Source organism: Coregonus clupeaformis, chromosome 31, assembly GCF_020615455.1.
Source record: "Coregonus clupeaformis isolate EN_2021a chromosome 31, ASM2061545v1, whole genome shotgun sequence".
Lineage (NCBI taxonomy): Eukaryota > Metazoa > Chordata > Actinopteri > Salmoniformes > Salmonidae > Coregonus > Coregonus clupeaformis.
This window is the reverse complement of record NC_059222.1, coordinates 38,443,271-38,466,356: the sequence shown is the minus strand read 5'-3', so window position 1 is coordinate 38,466,356 and position 23,086 is coordinate 38,443,271. Positions and strand designations below refer to the sequence as shown.

The window sequence follows — 23,086 nt, the reverse complement described above, 5'->3', positions numbered from 1 at the left end:
GGGAGGGACTTACCTGAATTTGTCCAATAGAAACTCTTGTTTTAGCATCTAAGGCTAATGATTACACCCCAGGTTTCTTCATCCCACCTAGATGTGTACAGATGTACGATCTTCATTTTAGACGTTTCTAACAGCTGGAAAATAATCCTGCAGCAACAGGAAATGTGAATTATTGTGTGGATTATAATTAATGGACATTTTTGTAGGGGTTTATACATTTTGTTGTTAGGGCTAACCTAACGTAGCAGACGTAACAGAAACGCCTGAAAATAGATCCCTTACATACTGGTCTTGATGAGAAGAAGAAAAAACTGTCGGGGGAGGTTCTCTCTGCACTGTTCAACCAATCCAGTAAATGTGGAGGAGGAGTTAAGATGGAGTGTTGCCTTGTTAACGTCCAAAAGCTGAAGTAGCGTCACAAGTTCTTTTTCCATTTCCCCTGAAAACCGGAACATCCGGTTGTTGGATAATCGGCAGAGGCTAAATTACGTCAAATCAATTCTGACATTTTAAAGTGGAAATTACAAACTTTAGAAGCCTTTTAAAACCTTGAATACAAGTTTTGTATTTCCTGGTATGCAGGAAATGTCCTGAAACAACAGGGTGATCAAATTAATATCCTACACTGGTAACTTTAACATGTTACATCTTGTCCCTATTAAAGAAACGCATACATTTCCCACAACTCTTCTTCATCTGAGTATCCATGCTCACCTGATCCGTCAGGAATGGACCTGACGAAGGTGGGCAGCATCTTGACGGTTGCTGTGGGGTTGGTGTCCTGGCCCAGCCCATTTCCCAGCTCCATCCTGAAGCGCTTCATGATGTCCACCAGCGTCTCGTCGGAGAAACGCATGGCATACAGGTACTTATCGATCTGAAAGACATCAACACGTCATCATCATTGATCATTCACAACCACCTTCTTCTTGAGGGAAATGTTTTCTCCAGTTTAATCCATTCACCATTTATACATCAACATTCAAAAAATTAAGATGATATTATCTGCTTTCTCCTTGAAAGGGAACACAATGGGCTCACAAACAACACCAAAAGTTACAAAACACGACATTCTATTAGTACTAGTAATTCAGCTGTCCTTTGACATACTGGGCCTAGTGACATGAAGGCCACACCTCTGACCCTTAATCTTGGGAGAGTGAGCCGTTCTGTCCAAGTGAATGAAGGCAGCACTAGTGAAATAAAACAGGAGTTTATTTGAGGACAGAGCTCTACTGAGCTACCTTGAGACATTCCAGTAAAGAGCTACACAGTGCCAGTCTGTAATAAGAGGAATAAAACTGAAAGGAATTTATGTGAGATATAAAATGATTGGGTTAGCACTAACTGTATAAACTTTAATCCAATGCAGGAAACATTAAAAGCAAGTCACGATGATTGGCATACAGTACATACAGTCAGCATTGTTATAAAAAATAATGAACACACACCATACAGTGCCTTCAGAAAGTATTCACACCCCTTGACTTTTTCCACATTTTGTTGTGTTACAGCCTAAATTTCAGACACAGATTCAACTAGAAACACCAGGGAGGTTTCCAATGCCTCGCAAAGAAGGGCACCTATTTGTAGATGGGTTAAAAAAAAAAGCAGACATTGAATATCCCTTTGAGTATGAGGAATACAATTTAAGATGGATCAACAACGAGCAGCCGGTGTAGTACGATTCAATCTTAGTCCCGAATTGACTCTGCCTGTTTGATGGTTTGTCAGAGGGCATAGCGGGATTTCTTATAAGCGTCTGGGTTTGAGTCCCACTCCTTGAAAGCGGCAGCTCTACCCTTTAGCTCAGTGCAGATGTTGCCTGTAATCCATGGCTTCTGGTTGGGGTATGAACGTACGGTCACTGTGGGGACGACGTCATCAATGCACTTATTGATGAAGCCAGTGACTGATGTGGTGTACTCCTCAATGCCATCGGAAGAATCCCGGAACATATTCCAGTCTGTGCTAGGAAAAACAGTCCTGCAGCTTAGCATCTGCATCATCTGACCACTTCCTTATTAACCGAGTCACTGGTGCTTCCTGCTTTAGTTTTTGCTTATAAGCAGGAATCAGGAGGATATAATTATGGTCAGATTTGCCAAATGGAGGGCGAGGGAGAGCTTTCTACGCATCTCTGTGTGTGGAGTAAAGGTGGTCTAGAGTTTTTTTTCCTCTGGTTGCACATTTAACATGCTGGTAGAAATTAGGTAGAACGGATTTAAGTTTCCCTGCATTAAAGTCCCCGGCCACTAGGAGCGCTGCCTCTGGATGTTTTCCTGTTTGCTTATGGCCTTATACAGCTCATTGAGTGCAGTCTTAGTGCCAGCATCGGTTTGAGGTGGTAAATAGACAGTTACGAAAAATATAGAAGAAAACTCTCTTGGTAAATATTGTGGTCTAAAGCTTATCATGAGATACTCTACCTCAGGCGAGCAAAACCTAGAGACTTCCTTACTATTTGATTTTGTGCACCAGCTGTTGTTTACAAATATACACAGACCGCCACCCCTTGTCTTACTGGAGTCAGCCGTTTTATCCTGCCGATGTAGTGTTTATCCCGCCAGGATATCCTTGATCGTATGTCTTCCATTTTGTTTTCCAATCATTTTACGTTGGCTAATAGGACTGATGGAAGAGGCAGATTACTCACTCTCCGTCGGATCCTTACAAGGCACCCCGACCTACGTCCACGATATCTCCGTCTCTTTCTCATGCGAATGACGGGGATTTGGGCCTTGTCGGGTGTCTGTAGAATATCCATCGCGTCCGACTCGTTGAAGAAAAAATCTTCGTCCATTACGAGGTGAGTAATCGCTGTCCTGATATCCAGAAGCTCTTTTTGGTCATAAGAGACGGTGGCAGAAACATTAGTCAGGGAAAAAAGTATTTGATCCCCTGCTGATTCTGTATGTTTGCCCACTGACAAAGACATGATCAGTCTATAGTTTTAATGGTAGGTTTATTTGAACAGTGAGAGACAGAATAACAACAAAAAAATCCAGAATAACGCATGTCAAAAATGTTATAAATTGATTTGCATTTTAATGAGGGAAATAAGTATTTGACCCCTCTGCAAAACATGACTTAGTACTTGGTGGCAAAACCCTTGTTGGCAATCACAGAGGTCAGACATTTCTTGTAGTTGGCCACCAGGTTTGCACACATCTCAGGAGGGATTTTGTCCCACTCCTCTTTGCAGATCTTCTCCAAGTCATTAAGGTTTTGAGGCTGATGTTTTGCAACTCGAACCTTCAGCTCCCTCCACAGATTTTCTATGGGATTAAGGTCTGGAGACTGGCTAGGCCACTCCAGGACCTTAATGTGCTTCTTCTTGAGCCACTCCTTTGTTGCCTTGGCCGTGTGTTTTGGGTCAATGTCATGCTGGAATACCCATCCACGACCAATTTTCAATGCCGTGGCTGAGGGAAGGAGGTTCTCACCCAAGATTTGACGGTACATGGCCCCGTCCATCGTCCCTTTGATGCGGTGAAGTTGTCCTGTCCCCTTAGCAGAAAAACACCACCAAAGCATAATGTTTCCACCTCCATGTTTGATGGTGGGGATGGTGTTCTTGGGGTCATAGGCAGCATTCCTCCTCCTCCAAACACGGCGAGTTGAGTTGATGCCAAAGAGCTCGATTTTGGTCTCATCTGACCACAACACTTTCACCCAGTTCTCCTCTGAATCATTCAGATGTTCATTGGCAAACTTCAGATGGGCCTGTATATGTGCTTTCTTGAGCAGGGGGACCTTGCGGGCGCTGCAGGATTTCAGTTCTTCACGGCGTAGTGTGTTACCAATTATTTTCTTGGTGACTATGGTCCCAGCTGCCTTGAGATCATTGACAAGATCCTCCTGTGTAGTTCTGGGCTGATTCCTCACCGTTCTCATGATCATTGCAACTCCACGAGGTGAGATCTTGCATGGAGCCCCAGGCAGAGGGAGATTGACAGTTATTTTGTGTTTCTTCCATTTGCGAATAATCGCACCAACTGTTGTCACCTTCTCACCAAGCTGCTTGGCGATGGTCTTGTAGCCTAGTGTGCTCCTAATCTCAGCTCGTTACCTGTATAAAAGACACCTGGGAGCCAGAAATCTTTGTGATTGAGAGGGGGTTAAATACTTATTTCCCTCATTAAAATGCAAATCAATTTATAAAATTTTTGACATGCGTTTTTCTGGATTTTTTTGTTGTTATTCTGTCTCTCACTGTTCAAATAAACCTACCATTAAAATTATAGACTGATAATTTCTTTGTCAGTGGGCAAACGTACAAAATCAGCAGGGGATCAAATACTTTTTTCCCTCACTGTATGTACAGAATAAATTACAAATAACGCGAAAAAACACACATAATAGCACAATTGGTTAGGGGACCGTAAAACGGCAGCCATCTCCTCCGGCGCCATTCTAACTACCAGGTGTGCAAAGCTCTTGGAGACTTACCCAGAAAGACCCACAGCTGTAATCGCTGCCAAATGTGATTCTAACATGTATTGTCTCAGGGATGTGAATACTTATGTAAATTAGATATTTCTGTATTTCATTTTCAATAACTTTGCTTAAAATTTATAAAAACATGTTTTAACTTTGTCATTATGGGGTATTGTGTGTTTGGTTAAATTCATTTACAAAACAGGCTGAAACACAATAAGTCAAGGGGTATGAATACTTTCTGAAGGCAAGGTAAATAGCAGTCATTTATGAACAATGTGTGGGCTTCCTGTTCCAGGGGTTAGATATTACACATATTTCCTGTTCTACCCATTTCATCAGCCTTGAGATTAGGCTGATGAAATTTGGTAATGCGCTTTTTACAAACATGTAGTGTTATTTATTGTTTTTAAATATTGATTGTGCAAAAAGTAGTGTCTTCACTTGTCCTTTGTTACATTTACACGTAGGACACATAATAGTTTTGTAGACACAACTAACCCTGTAAGGAATGCTTTTGTATTAACTGAAAGTGGCCACATGTTGAACCTTCATTGCATTGTGTTCAGAACACTGTTTAACCTGATAACCAGACGTAATATGGGTGTGTTTCTCTAGCCACTGGCTAAAGGCCTTGGAGTATGCCAAACAAAGTATTTCGATATGTCAATGTTTTTTTACTACCACAGCACATATCGCAATAAAGGAGAGAGGATATGTAAACTTAGTTATCACTGGTAACTTTTTACAGTCATCACATTGTTTCCTGTTTCCTAAAGATGTAGAACGGGAGTGTGGCCCTTTAGCACGTCCCTCGCTGCTGGCCACGTAGGCGTAGTTGTCTGACATATTAATCACGTAAATTAGTGACGACAAACCCACACAATCTATGTGCTGCCTATGTCACATTCCTTATCCCTGATCGTATTGCACATATTGTAAAAAATATAATAAAAAAATCTGGATACTACTCAGAGAGGGTATTGCACAATTAAGGAAGATTGGATTGTACAAGACCTGAATGTTTTAGATTCCTTTTTAGAGTCGAACTGAGTTGATCACCAAACACAGCAAATTTAGAGGAGAAAATAACTCTAAAAAATGTACTTGCAGCTCACCAAACAAGTAAAAGCACATACATATTTTGATCACTGTTTGGGCCTGTTACAAAACACTAGTTGAGCCCAACAACTTGCAACTGAATGTTTCTTTCATTAGCACTACAAGTCATGCTGCTGCACATCTCAGACATCCACACGAATAACCTTCAGAGAATAAATAACCTGTACCTCGCTGTAATTTGTCTGTGCCAGAGAAATCTAAAGATGTTTGATACTTCCCAATAATTGCTGGTTTTAATCTAGTGACATTACATTTACCACAAGGATATAGGATTCTCAGCTAGAGTATGTACTTGCTAGCTTCTCTTTAGGAATTTTCCACTAACACACCCTAGCCAGTAGTCCTACAACAGCCTGGAGATGAGGTCTTGGGCAGTTTCAACATGCACATTCTCAATGTTTGCATTCCTTTCTCTCTCAACAATGCAGAGTGAAATTATTACAGCAAGGGCCTCCAGGAAGCGGGTGGACGCAATGTCATTCGGCGGTTGAAACCTGACTCTCTGCTCACAAGAGGTGGGTAGCTTTAGATGCTCCTGACCTCTCACAGGGTTAGAGTTACCACACCCTAAACATTCAGTCACAAGAGACATGGAAAAATCCAGAACCCACTGCTCAGGGCAGCCCACATCCTGGTTTCAAGGACATTGCAGTGGCACAGACAAGATGCCCTGACCGGCACTGTCAATGCTGCTGCATGCTATCACAACATAGGGAAATGTAACCCTGACTCTAGTCAGAGAGAATCTACCAGCTTCAGGGCACTCCATAAGCCCAGGGCTTCAGATTGTGTCACCTTTTGTCACATGGCCCTGAGCTCTGTGCCTCAAAGCTGTCCTATTTTTAGGAGGAAGGTAGCAATGGCTCTGCTTGCTGTAGCACAGTCCCTACAGGGCACTCACCTTTTTGACTTTGTCATCCTTCAACTCAGTGAAGAAGTAGGCCAGAAGCTGTGCTGCTATCATCCTGTCCACCGATGTAGTGAAGGAGAAATGGAGAGTTAAAAAAAGGGAAGTCCCTATAGTCCCCTCTCACTGGTGAGGAGGTTTTAAAAAAAGCTCACAGTTTCAAACAAAGCGCTCATGTATGGGGCTCCCACACAGATTAGCACTATCGCAAACACTCTCTCCCTGAGCCCAGGAAGTCAGACTATATGGAGTAAGTTTAGCTTGCATGAGATGCAGGCAGCAGGGGTGCTGGGATGGGTACTGGTTTAAGCCCTGCCTACTGCCTGTGCTCTGATTGGCTGTGCTGCTGAAGCCGGGGCCTCCCAGGCAGAACCCAGCTGAAACGGTGGGTGGCTGGCTGGCTGGCTGCCTGCAGTACACACTCTCCTTCACAAGAACATCGGGTGGGGGAGGAAACAAGGAAGTAGAGGAGACAGAGGAGACGGGGAAAAATAGAACCAGTCTCAATCCTTTTTTTACTGTGTTAAAGAGGAAACCGACATGCATGTTCAGCATGTTGCTATGGTGATGGCTCATAGGGGTTAAAGAGTAAGGCAGAGAGAGGGGTTAGGTTACGATGTGGTGATGGCTCATAGGGGTTAAAGAGTAAGGCAGAGAGAGGGGTTAGGTTACGATGTGGTGATGGCTCATAGGGGTTAAAGAGTAAGGCAGAGAGAGGGGTTAGGTTACGATGAATTGCCCTTGCTCTTGGGTTGAGCCTGTGTCACTCGAGTGTCCTCCTCTGACCCCTGAAGCGCTTTTTCTCTGGGGGTCACTGCATGTTGTCAGGGAGCTCATTAAGCTGACTAATATTTCTCTTGACTGCCTCTACTAAAGACTGCTGCTGTCTGTTACCTCACTGCTGCCAACAATGGGCAGTGGTACAAGCTGCCTGAAGGACACTAGGGCATTGTAAAGGTTTAAGATATGGCTCAGAGGTCCAGTTGTGGCAAAGCAACTGACTGTATGACCACTATAAATTAATAAGTTTGATTAACAAATACACACAAAGCAGAAAAAAAACTAGTATTGAGTATTTTGGTCAGCCTGTTGTTAACAATTTAGAACGTCCCCCTGCTGAATACGGAATCCCGGCTGAATCCAGGTTACGTTTTGTTCTCTGTCTCACACACAGTGAGTGGTGTGTATAAACGGATGTGGTTCAGCTCATGAGGATCAGATGACACACCTCTGACGTGTGCTATTCTCTGAAACACAAGGCCTCTATCCAACCCCTCCCCTCCCGCTCCCCTACACCTCCCTGCTCCCCTCCCAACTGCTGTAATTGAGCAGGAGGGATTGTCACTGCATTTGTCTGGTAATTCCAGAGCTAGTCACCAGGGGAAGTTAAGTTCTCTCTTACTCACTTCTTTTGAACAAGGTTCAGGGTTTTTGAACAAGGTTCAGAGTTTTGCTCACACTGTTTACACACTTTCAGAATTTAGAAATAGTGAAAGAAGAACAGGTCGACGGGGGGATATGTGTGTGTTTGTGGAACGTTAGAGAGTGAGAGCAGGAAAGAGAGAGTGATCTAGCTCACCTGCTGTACTCAATCATCGCTTTACAATTTCAAAGACAATGAAAGCAGATCTGTTACCATGTAGTTAACGCTTCACTATTCATAGAAACCTAAATCCACTAGCCTTGGGCATTCCATCAATACTAATAAAACAGGGAATTAATTATGAATTTTAAAACTCTGTATTACTCAGCTATAGTATACTATTGAGGCTGAGGAGTGATTGTTACACTTTGGATATGCATGCACAGACACACAACCAATCAACACAGACTTCATAAACATAAAGCGATTTCCTGTCAGTGACAGTTTGAGTTAGAATCACCATGGGGACAACGTATATGATGTTTACACAGTAGATAACTGAGAGGAAATGATCTTCCAAAGAGCTGGGAAGGAGTAGGAATTCACACTGAGCAATAGAATAGGATTTTGATCATGTGTAATGTATGAGTCACATTTTGTGAGGTGACCATTTAAAAAATATTCACTTTATTTTACAGCCACACATAGATTGAACAGTTTTGAACTTGGTGGGGAGAATATCACAATAATATGTGTTCCCCTATGCTGGGATATTCTGTTTGTCTTTTATACAGTGGGGGAAAAAAGTATTTAGTCAGCCACCAATTGTGCAAGTTCTCCCACTTAAAAAGATGAGAGAGGCCTGTAATTTTCATCATAGGTACACGTCAACTATGACAGACAAATTTAGAAAACAAAATCCAGAAAATCACATTGTAGGATTTTTTATGAATTTATTTGCAAATTATGGTGGAAAATAAGTATTTGGTCACCTACAAACAAGCAAGATTTCTGGCTCTCACAGACCTGTAACTTCTTCTTTAAGAGGCTCCTCTGTCCTCCACTCGTTACCTGTATTAATGGCACCTGTTTGAACTTGTTATCAGTATAAAAGACACCTGTCCACAGCCTCAAACAGTCACACTCGAAACTCCACTATGGCCAAGACCAAAGAGCTGTCAAAGGACACCAGAAACAAAATTGTAGACCTGCAATAGGCTGGGAAGACTGAATCTGCAATAGGTAAGCAGCTTGGTTTGAAGAAATCAACTGTGGGAGCAATTATTAGGAAATGGAAGACATACAAGACCACTGATAATCTCCCTCGATCTGGGGATCCACGCAAGATCTCACCCCGTGGGGTCAAAATGATCACAAGAACGGTGAGCAAAAATCCCAGAACCACACGGGGGGACCTAGTGAATGACCTGCAGAGAGCTGGGACCAAAGTAACAAAGCCTACCATCAGTAACACACTACGCCGCCAGGGACTCAAATCCTGCTGCGCCAGACGTGTCCCCCCTGCTTAAGCCAGTACATGTCCAGGCCCGTCTGAAGTGTGCTAGAGTGCATTTGGATGATCCAGAAGAGGATTGGGAGAATGTCATATGGTCAGATGAAACCAAAATATAACTTTTTGGTAAAAACTCAACTCGTCGTGTTTGGAGGACAAAGAATGCTGAGTTGCATCCAAAGAACACCATACCTACTGTGAAGCATGGGGGTGGAAACATCATGCTTTGGGGCTGTTTTTCTGCAAAGGGACCAGGACGACTGATCCGTGTAAAGGAAAGAATGAATGGGGAAAGGAGATTTTGAGTGAAAACCTCCTTCCATCAGCAAGGGCATTGAAGATGAAACGTGGCTGGGTCTTTTAGCATGACAATGATCCCAAACACACCGCCCGGGCAACGAAGGAGTGACTTCGTAAGAAGCATTTCAAGGTCCTGGAGTGGCCTAGCCAGTCTCCAGATCTCAACCCCATAGAAAATCTTTTGGAGGGAGTTGAAAGTCCGTGTTGCCCAGCGACAGCCCCAAAACATCACTGCTCTAGAGGAGATCTGCATGGAGGAATGGGCCAAAATTGGGCCAGCAACAGTGTGTGAAAACCTTGTGAAGACTTACAGAAAACGTTTGACCTGTGTCATTGCCAACAAAGGGTATATAACAAAGTATTGAGAAACTTTTGTTATTGACCAAATACTTATTTTCCACCATAATTTGCAAATAAATTCATAAAAAATCCTACAATGTGATTTTCTGGAAAAAAAATTCTCATTTTGTCTGTCATAGTTGATGTGTACCTTTGATGAAAATTACAGGCCTCTCTCATCTTTTTAAGTGGGAGAACATGCACAATTGGTGGCTGACTAAATACTTTTTTTCCCCACTGTATATGAATATAATAATTTTCATTTTTTACAGAAACGTTGAAATACGAGAAGTAATACTGTAACACAAATCATTTCATTTCCTTATGCTTGAATTGCCTATTGTCACATATAAGTGATTCAGTTATAGTGGTCTACAGAAAAAAGGTCAGTGGTGTTCATCAACAAAACATCTTCAGGCAATGTGAATAAGCCTGTACATCAGTTTTCATACAAATTATCCAGCTAGCAACTTTTCTATCTATCACACAGCTAATGCCTTGTGTTCCTGTCCAAGAATCCAATTAATAAGCACTCGCTACGGTATTAAGCAATGACTTCAGTTGAATTTGCTTTATTCAGCTAACCATAACGCATATTCATTATAAACCTAGCATCTCCCTCCACCTAATGAGATAGTTGAGTGATACGTACAGTAGGATGTGGTAAAATATTTTCATTATCTCTCTCTTCGTCTCTCTTCAATCTCTTCATGTTCTCCATGGTTGAAGGAAAAGTCTTCTCGTCAATAAGATTAGGTCATCTCAACGTAAGTCAGTGCTACCAACTTGTTCCTCCAGATAGGATTGGCCTGGGACTTAAGAGAGGGTGATTCATTTTATAATGAAATGGTGACTACGCTACTTTGCCGGGCCCAGTGTGTCTGCAGTCCTTCAGAATCACACATCTATGCTGATTCCCCTTGTGATACTGTATTTCTGACTGAAAGCACTTATTGCTACAACATAACAAACAAGAATGCTGAATGAATGCACCCAAATATCTTCAGCCAAAGGAGCAACAAAGGCTTCACTAAATCTGCCAGACACCTTGCCTCTCTTTAGAAATGCACAAATAAATCACAGGTGGGCCCAATGCCCTCTAAGGGACCATCACAATTCTTAAAATAGTCATAATCGTCCTATACATTGAGGGGGGCATGTACAGTATGTCAGTACATAGTGCTGTTTATATGCTGGTTTTGCGAGTGTGACTTACAGCATGCAGCAGCCCCTAAACCTGAATGAGCTGAATCATTAGCCCAGGAGGCTAGGTCGCTGCTAGGACAGAGAGGGATTACCGTGAGTAAGGTTTTCCCTCTACTACTGCGTATGGTCTGATGACGTAGCGTGCAGCTGTCCTGGTTGAACATTTAAAACCACTAGGTGTCTAATTTAGCCAACATAAGAGGGGACATTCCAATGTTGTAACCCAGGATATGAATAAAAATGAATCACTTTACGTGACTGTGTAACTGAATTCTACAGGAGGTGACAATTGAATATAGATTTGGAAACAGTTTTGAGCCTTTAGTTTGACTCCTGACTACATGTTGTCAAAGTCTGGACCAGGTGTTAGTTTGACTCCTGACTACATGTTGTAACTGGCTACGAGACTATTGCAGCTCTGTGGGTGTAACATTTATTGACAATTTTGATACCTTCTGGAAACGTTTTATAAGGAGGATGGGATCCACCCAAATCATTTGGGTTCCTGGATCCTTTCACAGCATTATAAGGCAGCGTTGAGACAATGACTTGTCAATGACCCAAGCCCAGCTCAGTCAATCCCTACCATTGTGTCACTGAGTTGTCACAATGCTTCAGCAAATGTACAATATCCCAGGGGCGTTGGAATACACAATGTAAGTATCCTAATTTATGTCCCTCTAACTGCCCTGAATGCTTCTGCTGATCCTACAGCTATTGTATGCAGTAATCATGTGCCTATGAACCAGAGTTATACTGTTAACATTGAGGCAGTGTGCTCTAGTAGGAAGTCCACTGTGTGCAGCTCACCCTGCACTAACATAAGCATGTCTACTTCTGCTAAGCTTCCCAGTGAAGCAATGAAAACAATCAAGCATCCCAGAAAAGTGCTCAAAATAGCCCACATTAACATATGTAGCTTAAGAAACAAGGTTCATGAAATCAATAACTTGCTAGTAACAGATGACATTCATATTCTGACAATCTCTGAAACTCACTTAGAAAATACCTGATGATATAGTGGTAACAATACATGGTTATAACATCTAAATAAAATACAGAAATGCCAAAGGTGGAGGTGTTGCCGTTTATATTCAGAACCACATTCCTGTAAAGCTTAGAGAGGAGCTCATGTTAATTACTGTTGAAGTAATATGGCTACAGGTTCATCTGCCTCACCTAAAGCCCATTCTGGTGGGAAGCTGCAATAGACAACCAAGTGCTAACATTCAGTATCTGGATAACATGTGTGAAATGCTTGATAATGTATGTGGTATCAACAGAGAGGTATTTCTTCTGGGTGATTTAAATATTGACTGGCTTTCATCAAGCTGCCCACTCAAGAAAAAGCTTCAAACTGTAACTAGTGCCTGCAACCTGGTTCAGTCAACCTACCAAGGTAGTTACAAACAGCACAGGAATGAAATCATCAATGTATTGATCACATCTTTACTAATTCTGCAGAAATATGCTTTAAAGCAGTATCCAAATCCATCAGATCTAGTGATCACAATACAGTGCAATCGGAAAGTATTCAGACCCCTTGACTTTTTCCACATTTTGTTACTTTACAGCCTTATTCTAAAATTGATTAAATAAAACATTTTCCTCATCAATCTATACCCCATAATGACAAAGTGAAAACATCATGTGTAATGTATGTGTAATGTTTCTTTTTTAAGAAATACCTTATTTACATAAGTATTCAGACCCTTTGCTATGAGACCTAAAATTGAGCTCAGGCGCATCCTGTTTCCATTGATCATCCTGGAGATGTTTCTACAAATAGATTGGAGTCCACCTGTAAATTCAATTGATTGGACATGATTTGGAAAGGCACAGACCTGTCTATGTAAGGTCCCACAGTTGACAGTGCATGCCAGAGCAAAAACCAAGCCATGAGGTCGAAGCTCCGAGACAGGATTGTGTCAAGGCACAGATCTGGGGAAGGGTACCAAAAAATGTCTGCACCATTGAAGGTCCCCAAGAAGAATACAGTGGCCTCCCTCATTCTTAAATGGAAGAAGTTTGGAACCACCAAGACTCTTCCTAGAGCTGGCCGCTCAGCCAAACTGAGCAATCGGGGGAGAAGGGCCTTGGTCAGGGAAGTGACCAAGAACCCAATGGTCACTCTGACAGAGCTCCAGAGTTCCTCTGTGGAGATGGGAGAACCTTCCAGAAGGTCAACCATCTCTGCAGCACTCCACCAATGAGGCCTTTATGGTAGAGTGACCAGACGGAATCCACTCCTCAGTAAAAGGCACAGCCCGCTTGGAGTTTGCCAAAAGGCATCTAAGGGACAATATTCTCTGGTCTGATGAAACCAAGATTGAACTCTTTGACCTGAATGCCAAGCGTCACGTCTGGAGGAAACCTGGCACCATCCCTACGGTGAAGCATGGTGGTGGCAGAATCATGCTGTGGGGATGTTTTTCAGCGGCAGGATCGAGGGAAAGATGAACGGAGCAAAGTATAGAGAGATCCTTGATGAAAACCTGCTCCAGAGCACTCAGGACCTCAGACTGGGGTGAAGGTTCACCTTCCAACAGGACAACGACCCTTAGCACACAGCCAAGACAACGCAGGAGTGGCTTCGGGACAAGTCTCTGAATGTCCTTGAGTGGCCCAGCCAGAGCCCGGACTTGAACCTGATCAAACATCTATGGAGAGACTTGAAAATAGCTGTGCAGCAACGCTCCCCATTCAACCTGACAGAGCTTGAGAGGATCTGCAGTGAAGAATGGGAGAAACTCCCCAAATACAGATGTGCCAAGCTTGTAGCGTCATACCCAAGAAGACTCGAGGCTGTAATCACTGCCAAAGGTGCTTCAACAAAGTACTGAGTAAAGGGTCTGAATACTTATGTAAATGTTGTAGTTCCGTTTGTTCTTTTTTTTGCAAACATTTCTAAAAACCTATTTTTGCTTTATAATTATTGGGTATTGTCTGTAGATTGATAAGGGGGGCAATTTAATCAATTTTAGAATAAGGCTGTAAAGTAACTAAATTAGGAAAAAGTCAAGGGGTCTGAATATTTTCTGAAGGCACTGTATAGTAGCCATATCTAGGAAAACCAAAGTTCCAAAGGCTGGGCCTAATATCGTGTATAAGAAGTCATACAATAAGTTTTATAGTAATTCCTATGTTGTTGATTTAAATAATATTTGTTGGTCTGTGGTGTGTAATCAGGAGCAACCAGACGCTGCACTTGGCACATTTATGAAATTGCTTTTTCCAGTTACTAATAAGCATGCACCCATTAATAAAATGACTGTAAAAACTGTTAAATCCCTGTGGATTGATGATGAATTAAAAAATGGTATGGTTGATAGGGATGAGGCAAATCGATTGGCAAATTGAGAAATCATGTGAATAAACTGAATAAAAAGAAGAAACTACACTACGAAACAACGATAAATTACATAGCAAATGATAGTAAAAAGCTTTGGGGCACCTTAAATGAAATTTTGGGCAAAAAGGCCAACTCAGCACCATCATTCATTGAATCAGATGGCTCATTCATCACAAAACCCACTGATATTGCCAACTACTTTAATTATTTTTTCATTGGCAAGATTAGCAAATGTAGGCAACAAACGCTGACACTACACATCCAAGTATAACTGATCAAATTATGAAAGACAAGCATTGTAATTTTGAATTCTGTAAAGTGAGTGTGGAAGAAGTGAACAAATTATTGTTGTCTATCAACAATGACAAGCCACCGGGGTCTGACAACTTGGATGGAAAATTACTGAGGATAATAGTGGACGATATTGCCACTCCTATTTGCCATATCTTCAATCTAAGCCTACTAGAAAGTGTGTGCCCTCAGTCCTGGAGGGAAGCAAAAGTCATTCCGCTACCCAACAATAGCAAAGCACCCTTTACTGGCTCAAACAGCCAACCAATCAGCCTGTTACCAACCCTTAGTAAACTTTTGGAAAAAATTGTGTTTGACCAATGCTATTTTACTGTAAACAAATTGACAACAGACTTTCAGCACGCTTATAGGGAAGGACATTCAACAAGCACGGCACATACACAAATGCCTGATGGTTGGCTGAGAGAAATTGATGATAAAAAGATTGTGGGAGCTGTTTTGTTAGACTTCAGTGTGGCTTTTGACATTATCGATCATAATCTGCCAATGGAAAAACGTGTTATGGCTTTACACCTCCTTCTATATTGTGGATAAAGAGTTACCTGTCTAACAGAACACAGAGGGTATTCATTAATGGAAGTCTCTCTAACATAATCCAGGTAGAATCAGGAATTCCCCAGGGCAGCTGTCTAGGCCCCTTACCTTTTTCAATCTTTACTAATGACATGCAACTGGCCTTGACAAAAGCCAGTGTCTTTATGTATGCGGATGACTCAACACTATACACGTCAGCTACTACAGCGAGTGAAATCACTACAACACTTAAAGAACTGCAGTTAGTTTCAGAATGGGTGGCAAGGAATAAGTTAGTCCTAAATATTTCAAAAACTAAAAGCATTGTATTTGGGACAAATCATTCACTAAACCCTAAACCTCAACTAAATCTTGTAATAAATAATGTGGAAATTGAGCAAGTTGAGGTGACTTAACTGCTTGGAGTAACCCTGGATTGTAAACTGTCATGATCAAAACATGTTGATAGCTAAGATGGGGAGAAGTCTGTCCATAATAAAGCGCTGCTCTGCCTTTTTAACAGCACTATCAACAAGACAGGACCTACAGGCTCTAGTTTTGTCGCACCTGGACTACTGTTCAGTCGTGTGGTCAGGTGCCATAAAGAGGGACCTCGGAAAATTACAATTTTGCTCAGAACAGGGCAGCACGGCTGGCCCTTAAATGTACACAGGGAGCTGACATGAATATTATGCATGTAAATCTCTCATGGCTCAAAGTAGAGGAGAGATTGACTTCATCACTACTTGTTTTTGTAAGAAGTGTTGACATGCTGAATGCACCGAGGTGTCTGTTTAAACTACTAGCACACAGCTCAGACACTCATGCAAACCCCACAAGACATGCCACCAAAGATCTCTTCACAATCCCCAAATCAAGAACAGACTATGGGAGGCGCACAGTACTACATAGAGCCATGGCTACATGGAACTCTATTCAACATCAGGTAATTGATACAAGCAGTAGAATCAGATTTTTTTATTTTAAAGATAAAAATACACCTTATGGAACAGTGGGGACTGTGAAGACACACACACCCAGGCACAGACACACATACACATGATAAGACACGCACTGTATACACACGTACACATGGATGTTGTAATGTAAATATGTGATAGTGGAGTAGTGCCCTGAGGGAACACACTAAATGTATTGGGTAAAGTGTTATGAAACGTAATGTCATGTCATATTTTAAACTGTATATAACTGCCTTAAGATTGCTGGACCCCAGGAAGAGTAGCTGCTGCCTTGGCAGGAACTAATGGGGATCGTTAATAAATACAAATACAAATTGTCAAAGTCTGGACTAGCTGTTAGTTTGACTCTTGACTACATGTTGTCAAAGTCTGGACCAGGTGTTAGTTTGACTCCTGACTATATAAAATGACACACAAAAAAAAGCTCTGCAGTCTGTTCAAGTATAATTATAACCCTGTGAAATCAAAGGTCTCTTATATAATTATAACCCTGTGAAATCAAAATCTCCTTTGCCCCTGCAGGCTACTTACTGTGGATGCAGCTTGTAGAGTGTTCTGTCCGTCCCCACGGTGATGTCCATTTGGCCCAGCTCGCGGTTCTCTCGGATTTTGTCGACGACGGCGGCTATTCCGGCTCCACAGAGCTGGGCTGCCCGGTGAGACACTGTACCACACACCTCCTTGACGATGATACTGTCATCACATGTGCTGTCCAGACCCAGATGCAGCAGAATGGACCTCACCTGCAGTAGCGCCAAGCGGTCACTGGGGGGAGATATAGAAGAGTCTCACGCTTCATATTCTTGTACGCCTGGGGTGTATTCACTACATTTGACATTTTAGTGCTTTAGCAGACACTTTTATCCAGAACGACTTACAGTTAGTGCATTCATTATAAGGTAGCTAGGTGAGACAACCACATATCACAGTCATAGTAAGTCATCTTTCCTCAATAAAGCAACAAAGTCTATGCTAGTAAGAAAATACAGTTTAGTCTCCTCAACTTGCTCAATTTCCACATTATTCATTACAAGATTTAGTTGAGGTTTAGGGTTTAGTTAATGATTTGTCCCAAATACAATGCTTTTAGTTTTTGAAATATTTAGGACTAACTTATTTCTTGCCACCCATTCTGAAACTGACTGCAGCTCTTTGTTAAGTGTTGCAGTGATTTCACTCGGTGTAGTAGCTGACGTGTAAAGTGTTGAGTCATCCGCATACATAGACACACAGGCTTTACTCAGAGCCAGTGGCAGGTCATTAGTAAAGATGTTAGCGCAAGAAACGCAGGGGGTAGGGGTGAAGGAAGGGGTGCTGTGGGATTAATCAAGATACTTTGTGAATAGGTAGGTTTCTTAGACATTTTTGGAAGATGGGCAGGGACTCAGAACCAAAGTAACCAAACAGAACCAAAACGGAAGAATACAGAAGCAGCAAACATAACAAAAAACGGAGAGGGGCCTACCTGAATTTATCCAATAGAAACTCTAGTTTTCGTTGCAAAATGCTTTGCTACGTTTCGAGAGACCCTGGTATAAAAGCCTACTCTACTTATGCAACTGTAAACACTTACTGTAAGTATCCCTAACCAGCATTAAAAGCACATATTCATCTGAGTAATCCTAAATACTATGTGGATTTACGTTGGATCTGACTACTATTACAGGCCTGAGTTGCTGTACTACTTGCGCATTTCTACGACTCTGTACCTCTCGATTTGGGACAGGAACTTGGTCTCGAAGATACCCCTGGTCTTCAGAGGCTCTGTGATGTGGCCCCGGAACAGAAGACCTCTCCTGGTTAGGTCCATGAGAATCTGTCTCACTATCTCCCCAAGTACATACCGCTGTTCATCTTCTCAAACCTGGGGCAACAGGATATGACATGAATTAGACAAAATGCTAAAAAGCTACAATTGTTCAATATTTCACTGCATTGCTGGGGCAATAGTCTAGAACTTTTATTTACTAATATGGGGACATTGTCATGCAGAATTTGAATCAAGCCTTTTTAAATGATTATGGGTTAGGGAACATTTTCATAAGCATAATACAGCAAAATGAATTCTCTCTTTAACACGGTTGAATAACTAATTTGTATCAGATTTAGACTGAACTATGGATAAGAAACTAATTGAATGACAATCCCTGACACCAGGGTGTCCTCTACATCAGGGGTTCTTAAAGCTTTTCAGCTCGAGACCCAAATGAGAAATTGACCATCGTCCCGTGACCTAAATCGTCCTCCAACAACCCAAATTAAAAATAACTCACAACCCACCTCTCACATGCCCAGGGCCCACTTTGGGTCCCGAACCCATAGTTTAAGAAACCCTGCTCTAGTGATGCAGGAAGTGGCCATTCTGATCTGGATATTAACAACTTGCCTTTGTTTGCCGTTGTTCAATGACCCCTCATCTACTTCTCTGTCAAACCTGGTCCGGATGTCCTCTAGGCAGTCCTTCTCCCCAAAACGCCCCACTCTGTGTTCACCCACGTCCGTCCCTAGTCCCCCTCCACCATCTCAATGTTCCTAATTTCCTCCATTTAACACACGTTACTCCACGTCCCTAGGGGGCAGCATTTCACACAGAGATCATACACATCTCACTGTTTTGTTAGTGTAGGAAGAGTACAATATAAAATCACCAGGGTTGAGAATAGCTAGGCCCTACATACCAGCAATAAGTCCTATCTCACACTAGGGGTCTTCATATACACACGTCATCATTGTGCCCGCTGTGTCATTCACCACGGCAACAATGTCCAGATCAAATTCCTACAGGAAACTAAATATTACATTTGGCCTATAAATACTTTTATAATGGGCGATAGTATAGATATTTCCTTCCAGACTGGCTATTACAGAGCACAGTAGGGCTTGTTCCATTTCACTCACATTTCTAAGCTTCTCGCAACATGTCCACCACATCACTTCCTTCACAGTCTGTGGCTTTGAACCCTTTGGTCCAGCTAACCAAACTTCCCTGAGGAAGGAAGTGTTACAATGGAGAGCCGTCACACACTTGAAAAGTAATGGAATGTCTTACCCTGATTAAGCACACAGGGCATTGAAATAACTGCCATTCTTTGGCGTTAAGGGTGCTGATCTTTATCTACTTTTACCTTATCGATTCCTGTCTGTCTGCAGGGGAAGGAGAAGGTGAAACCAAGCGGGAGGTGAGTATTCTTCATCTCCATGTAGTCCAGAAAATCTGAGATGCACTGGACAGTGTGGTTCGAACAGCTGGAAACAGATAATTTGTTTGAGTCAGGTTAAGGTTAGGGACCTGAGGGGCATACTACAAAGCAGGATAAATGAGTTAGCCAGCTAACTTGCCTAAATATTCTGAAATAACATTTTACTTTTTAGAAAGATAAGCTCGAAATGGGCATGGTTTGATCGACTCAACAATCAAAACACATATCTAAGTTTCGATTTCTTAATGAAGCAGAAAATCAATAGTTATTTCTGGTTGTTTATCAAAGTTACCTGGCTAACTCATTGATCCTGCAGTACACCCCTCAGAGTGGGGCGGTGGCAGTCTCACCTCCTCTCCTGTGCCCTGCATGATCTCCAGAGGGTTGGTGTAGATCTTGTTGTACATACAGACAGACTTGCTTATTCCACTCCGGATCTTCACCACCAGCACCCGGAAGTTAGTTCCTCTCAGGTCCAAAGCCAAGTACTTTCCTTACTCTGCAATAATAAACTTTGTGATCACTCAAATTTGAATGAAACAACTTGCATCTAATTATATGATTTTAAACAGCAACTTCTCATAAACTGTTTTGGTGATGGTACAGAATAAAGTGTGATAAAGGGTATTAGCATGGTAATAACATGATAATGTTCTGCATTATGAATAACAAGGTAAACCTTCAATCTGTAGCCAGTTGTCTCACCTATCCCATCAGGAGTCCTGTAGACGAAGGAGAGCAGCATATTAACCTAGGCCGTGCTGTGGGAATCCTTCCTAAGGCCTCTCTCTAGCTCCACTCTCATCATGACCCTGACCTGCTGGAGGTTCTCTGGACTCAGGCTGAGGAGAGCAAGAGTGTTGATGATCTCCCTCCTCTGGGCCGCCAGCCTCTGAGTCACCGCTGTTACCATGGCAGCCCCTTACTGTGCTGTTACCAAGGCGGCCCCCTTTACTGCTTCCACTCTGACAGCACAACGCGCACATGGCACTCTGGCACCAGTCGGCGCACCACCTTGTGGAGCCTCTTGGGGTACCTGGGAGGATGGTGGAGTGAGTGAGTGAGTGAGTGAGTGAGTGAGTGAGTGAGTGAGTGAGTGAGTGAGTGAGTGAGTGAGTGAGTGAGTGAGTGAGTGAGAGAGAGAGAGAGAGAGAGAGAGAGAGAGAGAGAGAGAGAGAGAGAGAGAGAGAGAGATTTAACTGTCAATGTTCACAGGCAAAGAGGAAAACGAACACTGAGCAGAAACCTTACACTCTGAATATATAGTAACACAATGACCATGTTTGTCAGTGCAGTTCACACCTACTGTTACGTCACATGTAAGTGGCTTTGCAGGTAGCTGGTTTTATTGATAATCCATTGGAGCCTGTCTAATGTTTTTGGAATGATAATACTCATTAAGATAAGACTCCCATTAAAGGTATCTAGAGTAAACAGGGATTTAATCATGAACCTAGGCTGCATTGTTAAATACTTCATCTACTTTGGACTGTCCACAAGGGAAAGAGAAGGTGAAGCCCATAGGTTCTCTCTTCTGGTTGATGTGCTTCTTTTGCAGGTAAAAAAACGTCTCTGTGGAAAGCCAACCAAGGAGAGCAAGTTCTGCAATTTTTAGGTTTCAAATAAATCAGAACAGAAGGGAAAAGCTTACATTACAATTGAAAAGTGACTTTCAAGAAGTGTGGCTCAGCATAGTTTTGAAAGATGTTCAAAAACCTGCTATTTCAGTGTGTTTGAGGAAAGCACTTGCGGACAAAATCTTTGATATTAGAAAAGTAATTCTAAATGTAATCAGCCGTTTTTAAGAATGTAACTGTAATCCAATTACACTTCCTTTTTTAAATATATTTTTTTTACAGTAATCTGGCTTGATTACAGTTACTTCATTATGTAATCTGATTACGTAATCCCAGTTACATGTAATGCATTACTACACAATCCCTGGAAGGATTACTTTATCCTATCCCAGGTGTTCCTTAAAGAGGTGGGGTTTCAAATCTCTCCGGAAGGTGGTGAGTGACTCCGCCGTCCTGGCGTCGTGAGGGAGCTTGTTCCACCATTGGGGTGCCAGAGCAGCGAACAGTTTTGACTGGGCTGAGCGGGAACTATGCTTCCGCAGAGGAAGGGGAGCCAGCAGGCCAGAGGTGGATGAACGCAATGCCCTCGTTTGGGTGTAGGGACTGATCAGAGCCCGAAGGTACGGCGGTGCCGTTCCCCTCACTGCTCCATAGGCAAGCACCATGGTCTTGTAACGGATGCGAGCCTCAACTGGAAGCCAGTGGAGTGTGCGGAGGAGGGGGGTGACGTGAGAGAACTTGGGAAGGTTGAACACCAGACGGGATGCGGCATTCTGGATGAGTTGTAGGGGTTTAATGGCACAGGCAGGGAGCCCAGCCAACAGCGAGTTGCAGTAATCCAGACGGGAGATGACAAGTGCCTGGATTAGGACCTGTGCCGCTTCCTGTGTAAGGCAGGGTCGTACTCTCCGAATGTTGTAGAGCATGAACCTGCAGGATCGGGTCACCGCCTTGATGTTAGCGGAGAACGACAGGGTGTTGTCCAGGGTCACGCCAAGGCTCTTCGCACTCTGGGAGGAGGACACAACGGAGTTGTCAACCGTGATGGCGAGATCATGGAACGGGCAGTCCTTCCCCGGGAGGAAGAGCAGCTCCGTCTTGCCAGGGTTCAGCTTGAGGTGGTGATCCGTCATCCATACTGATATGTCGGCCAGACATGCAGAGATGCGATTCGCCACCTGGTTATCAGAAGGGGGAAAGGAGAAGATTAGTTGTGTATCGTCAGCGTAGCAATGATAGGAGAGGCCATGTGAGGATATGACAGAGCCAAGTGACTTGGTGTATAGGGAGAAAAGGAGAGGGCCTAGAACTGAGCCCTGGGGGACACCAGTGGTGAGAGCACGTGGTGCGGAGACAGCTTCTCGCCACGCCACTTGGTAGGAGCGACCGGTCAGGTAGGACGCAATCCAGGAGTGAGCCGCGCCGGAGATGCCCAGCTCGGAGAGGGTGGAGAGGAGGATCTGATGGTTCACTGTATCAAAGGCAGCACAACACAATTTGACCTTGGATTGACCTCCTGTTCATAAAACAGCACTACACCATCTGCCTGTCACATATTATAACTGAATGTATTAAGATGAAAATATCAAAGAAAAAGACAGGGTTACATATGTCAGATAGATAATCACGCAAAAGGCGTAGTTTCGTTAAGTAATATGTCATCAGTAACATGAGAGGTCACGTGGGCAGAATTTTGACCGCCGCTGTGGCATTGCTTTCAGTGGAGAGTCCTTTTTCCATCTCTGCACAAAAACGAGCTGAAATGTCCACTAACTGGTCATCGGAGAGACACATGGCATACAGGAACCTGTCCAACTGGTGGGGGGGGACAGTCAATGGGCAACTGACCTTTAGCCAAATAACTGACCAATGAACCTACAAAGCTATAGAATGACTTGACTATATCCAAATAAAGGACCAAACATATTGTAAATATTGTAGAGGTCTAGATAAGAGCCTTGT

General features: G+C 42.8%; 1 protein-coding gene and 1 pseudogene across 2 annotated transcripts in view; both read right to left on the bottom strand.

Moving 5' to 3' along the window:
• The window catches only part of LOC121547697 (hexokinase-1), a 31,755-nt gene extending 14,787 nt beyond the window's left edge, over positions 1–16,968 (bottom strand). Inside the window, exons 1-2 of one of the 2 annotated variants that reach the window (XM_041859091.2) lie at positions 16,879–16,968; positions 715–877 (exon numbers count right to left, since the gene is read on the bottom strand). In XM_041859091.2, coding sequence (XP_041715025.2) covers positions 715–856 — 142 coding nt within the window. In that variant the 5' untranslated portion in view covers positions 857–877; positions 16,879–16,968. Of the gene's footprint in view, positions 1–714; positions 878–6,463; positions 6,738–16,878 lie in introns of those variants that run through there. The other variant, XM_041859090.2, reaches the window with a different exon arrangement.
• LOC121547864 lies at positions 16,875–22,864 on the bottom strand (annotated as a pseudogene).
• Between the last annotated feature and the right edge of the window lie 222 nt (positions 22,865–23,086).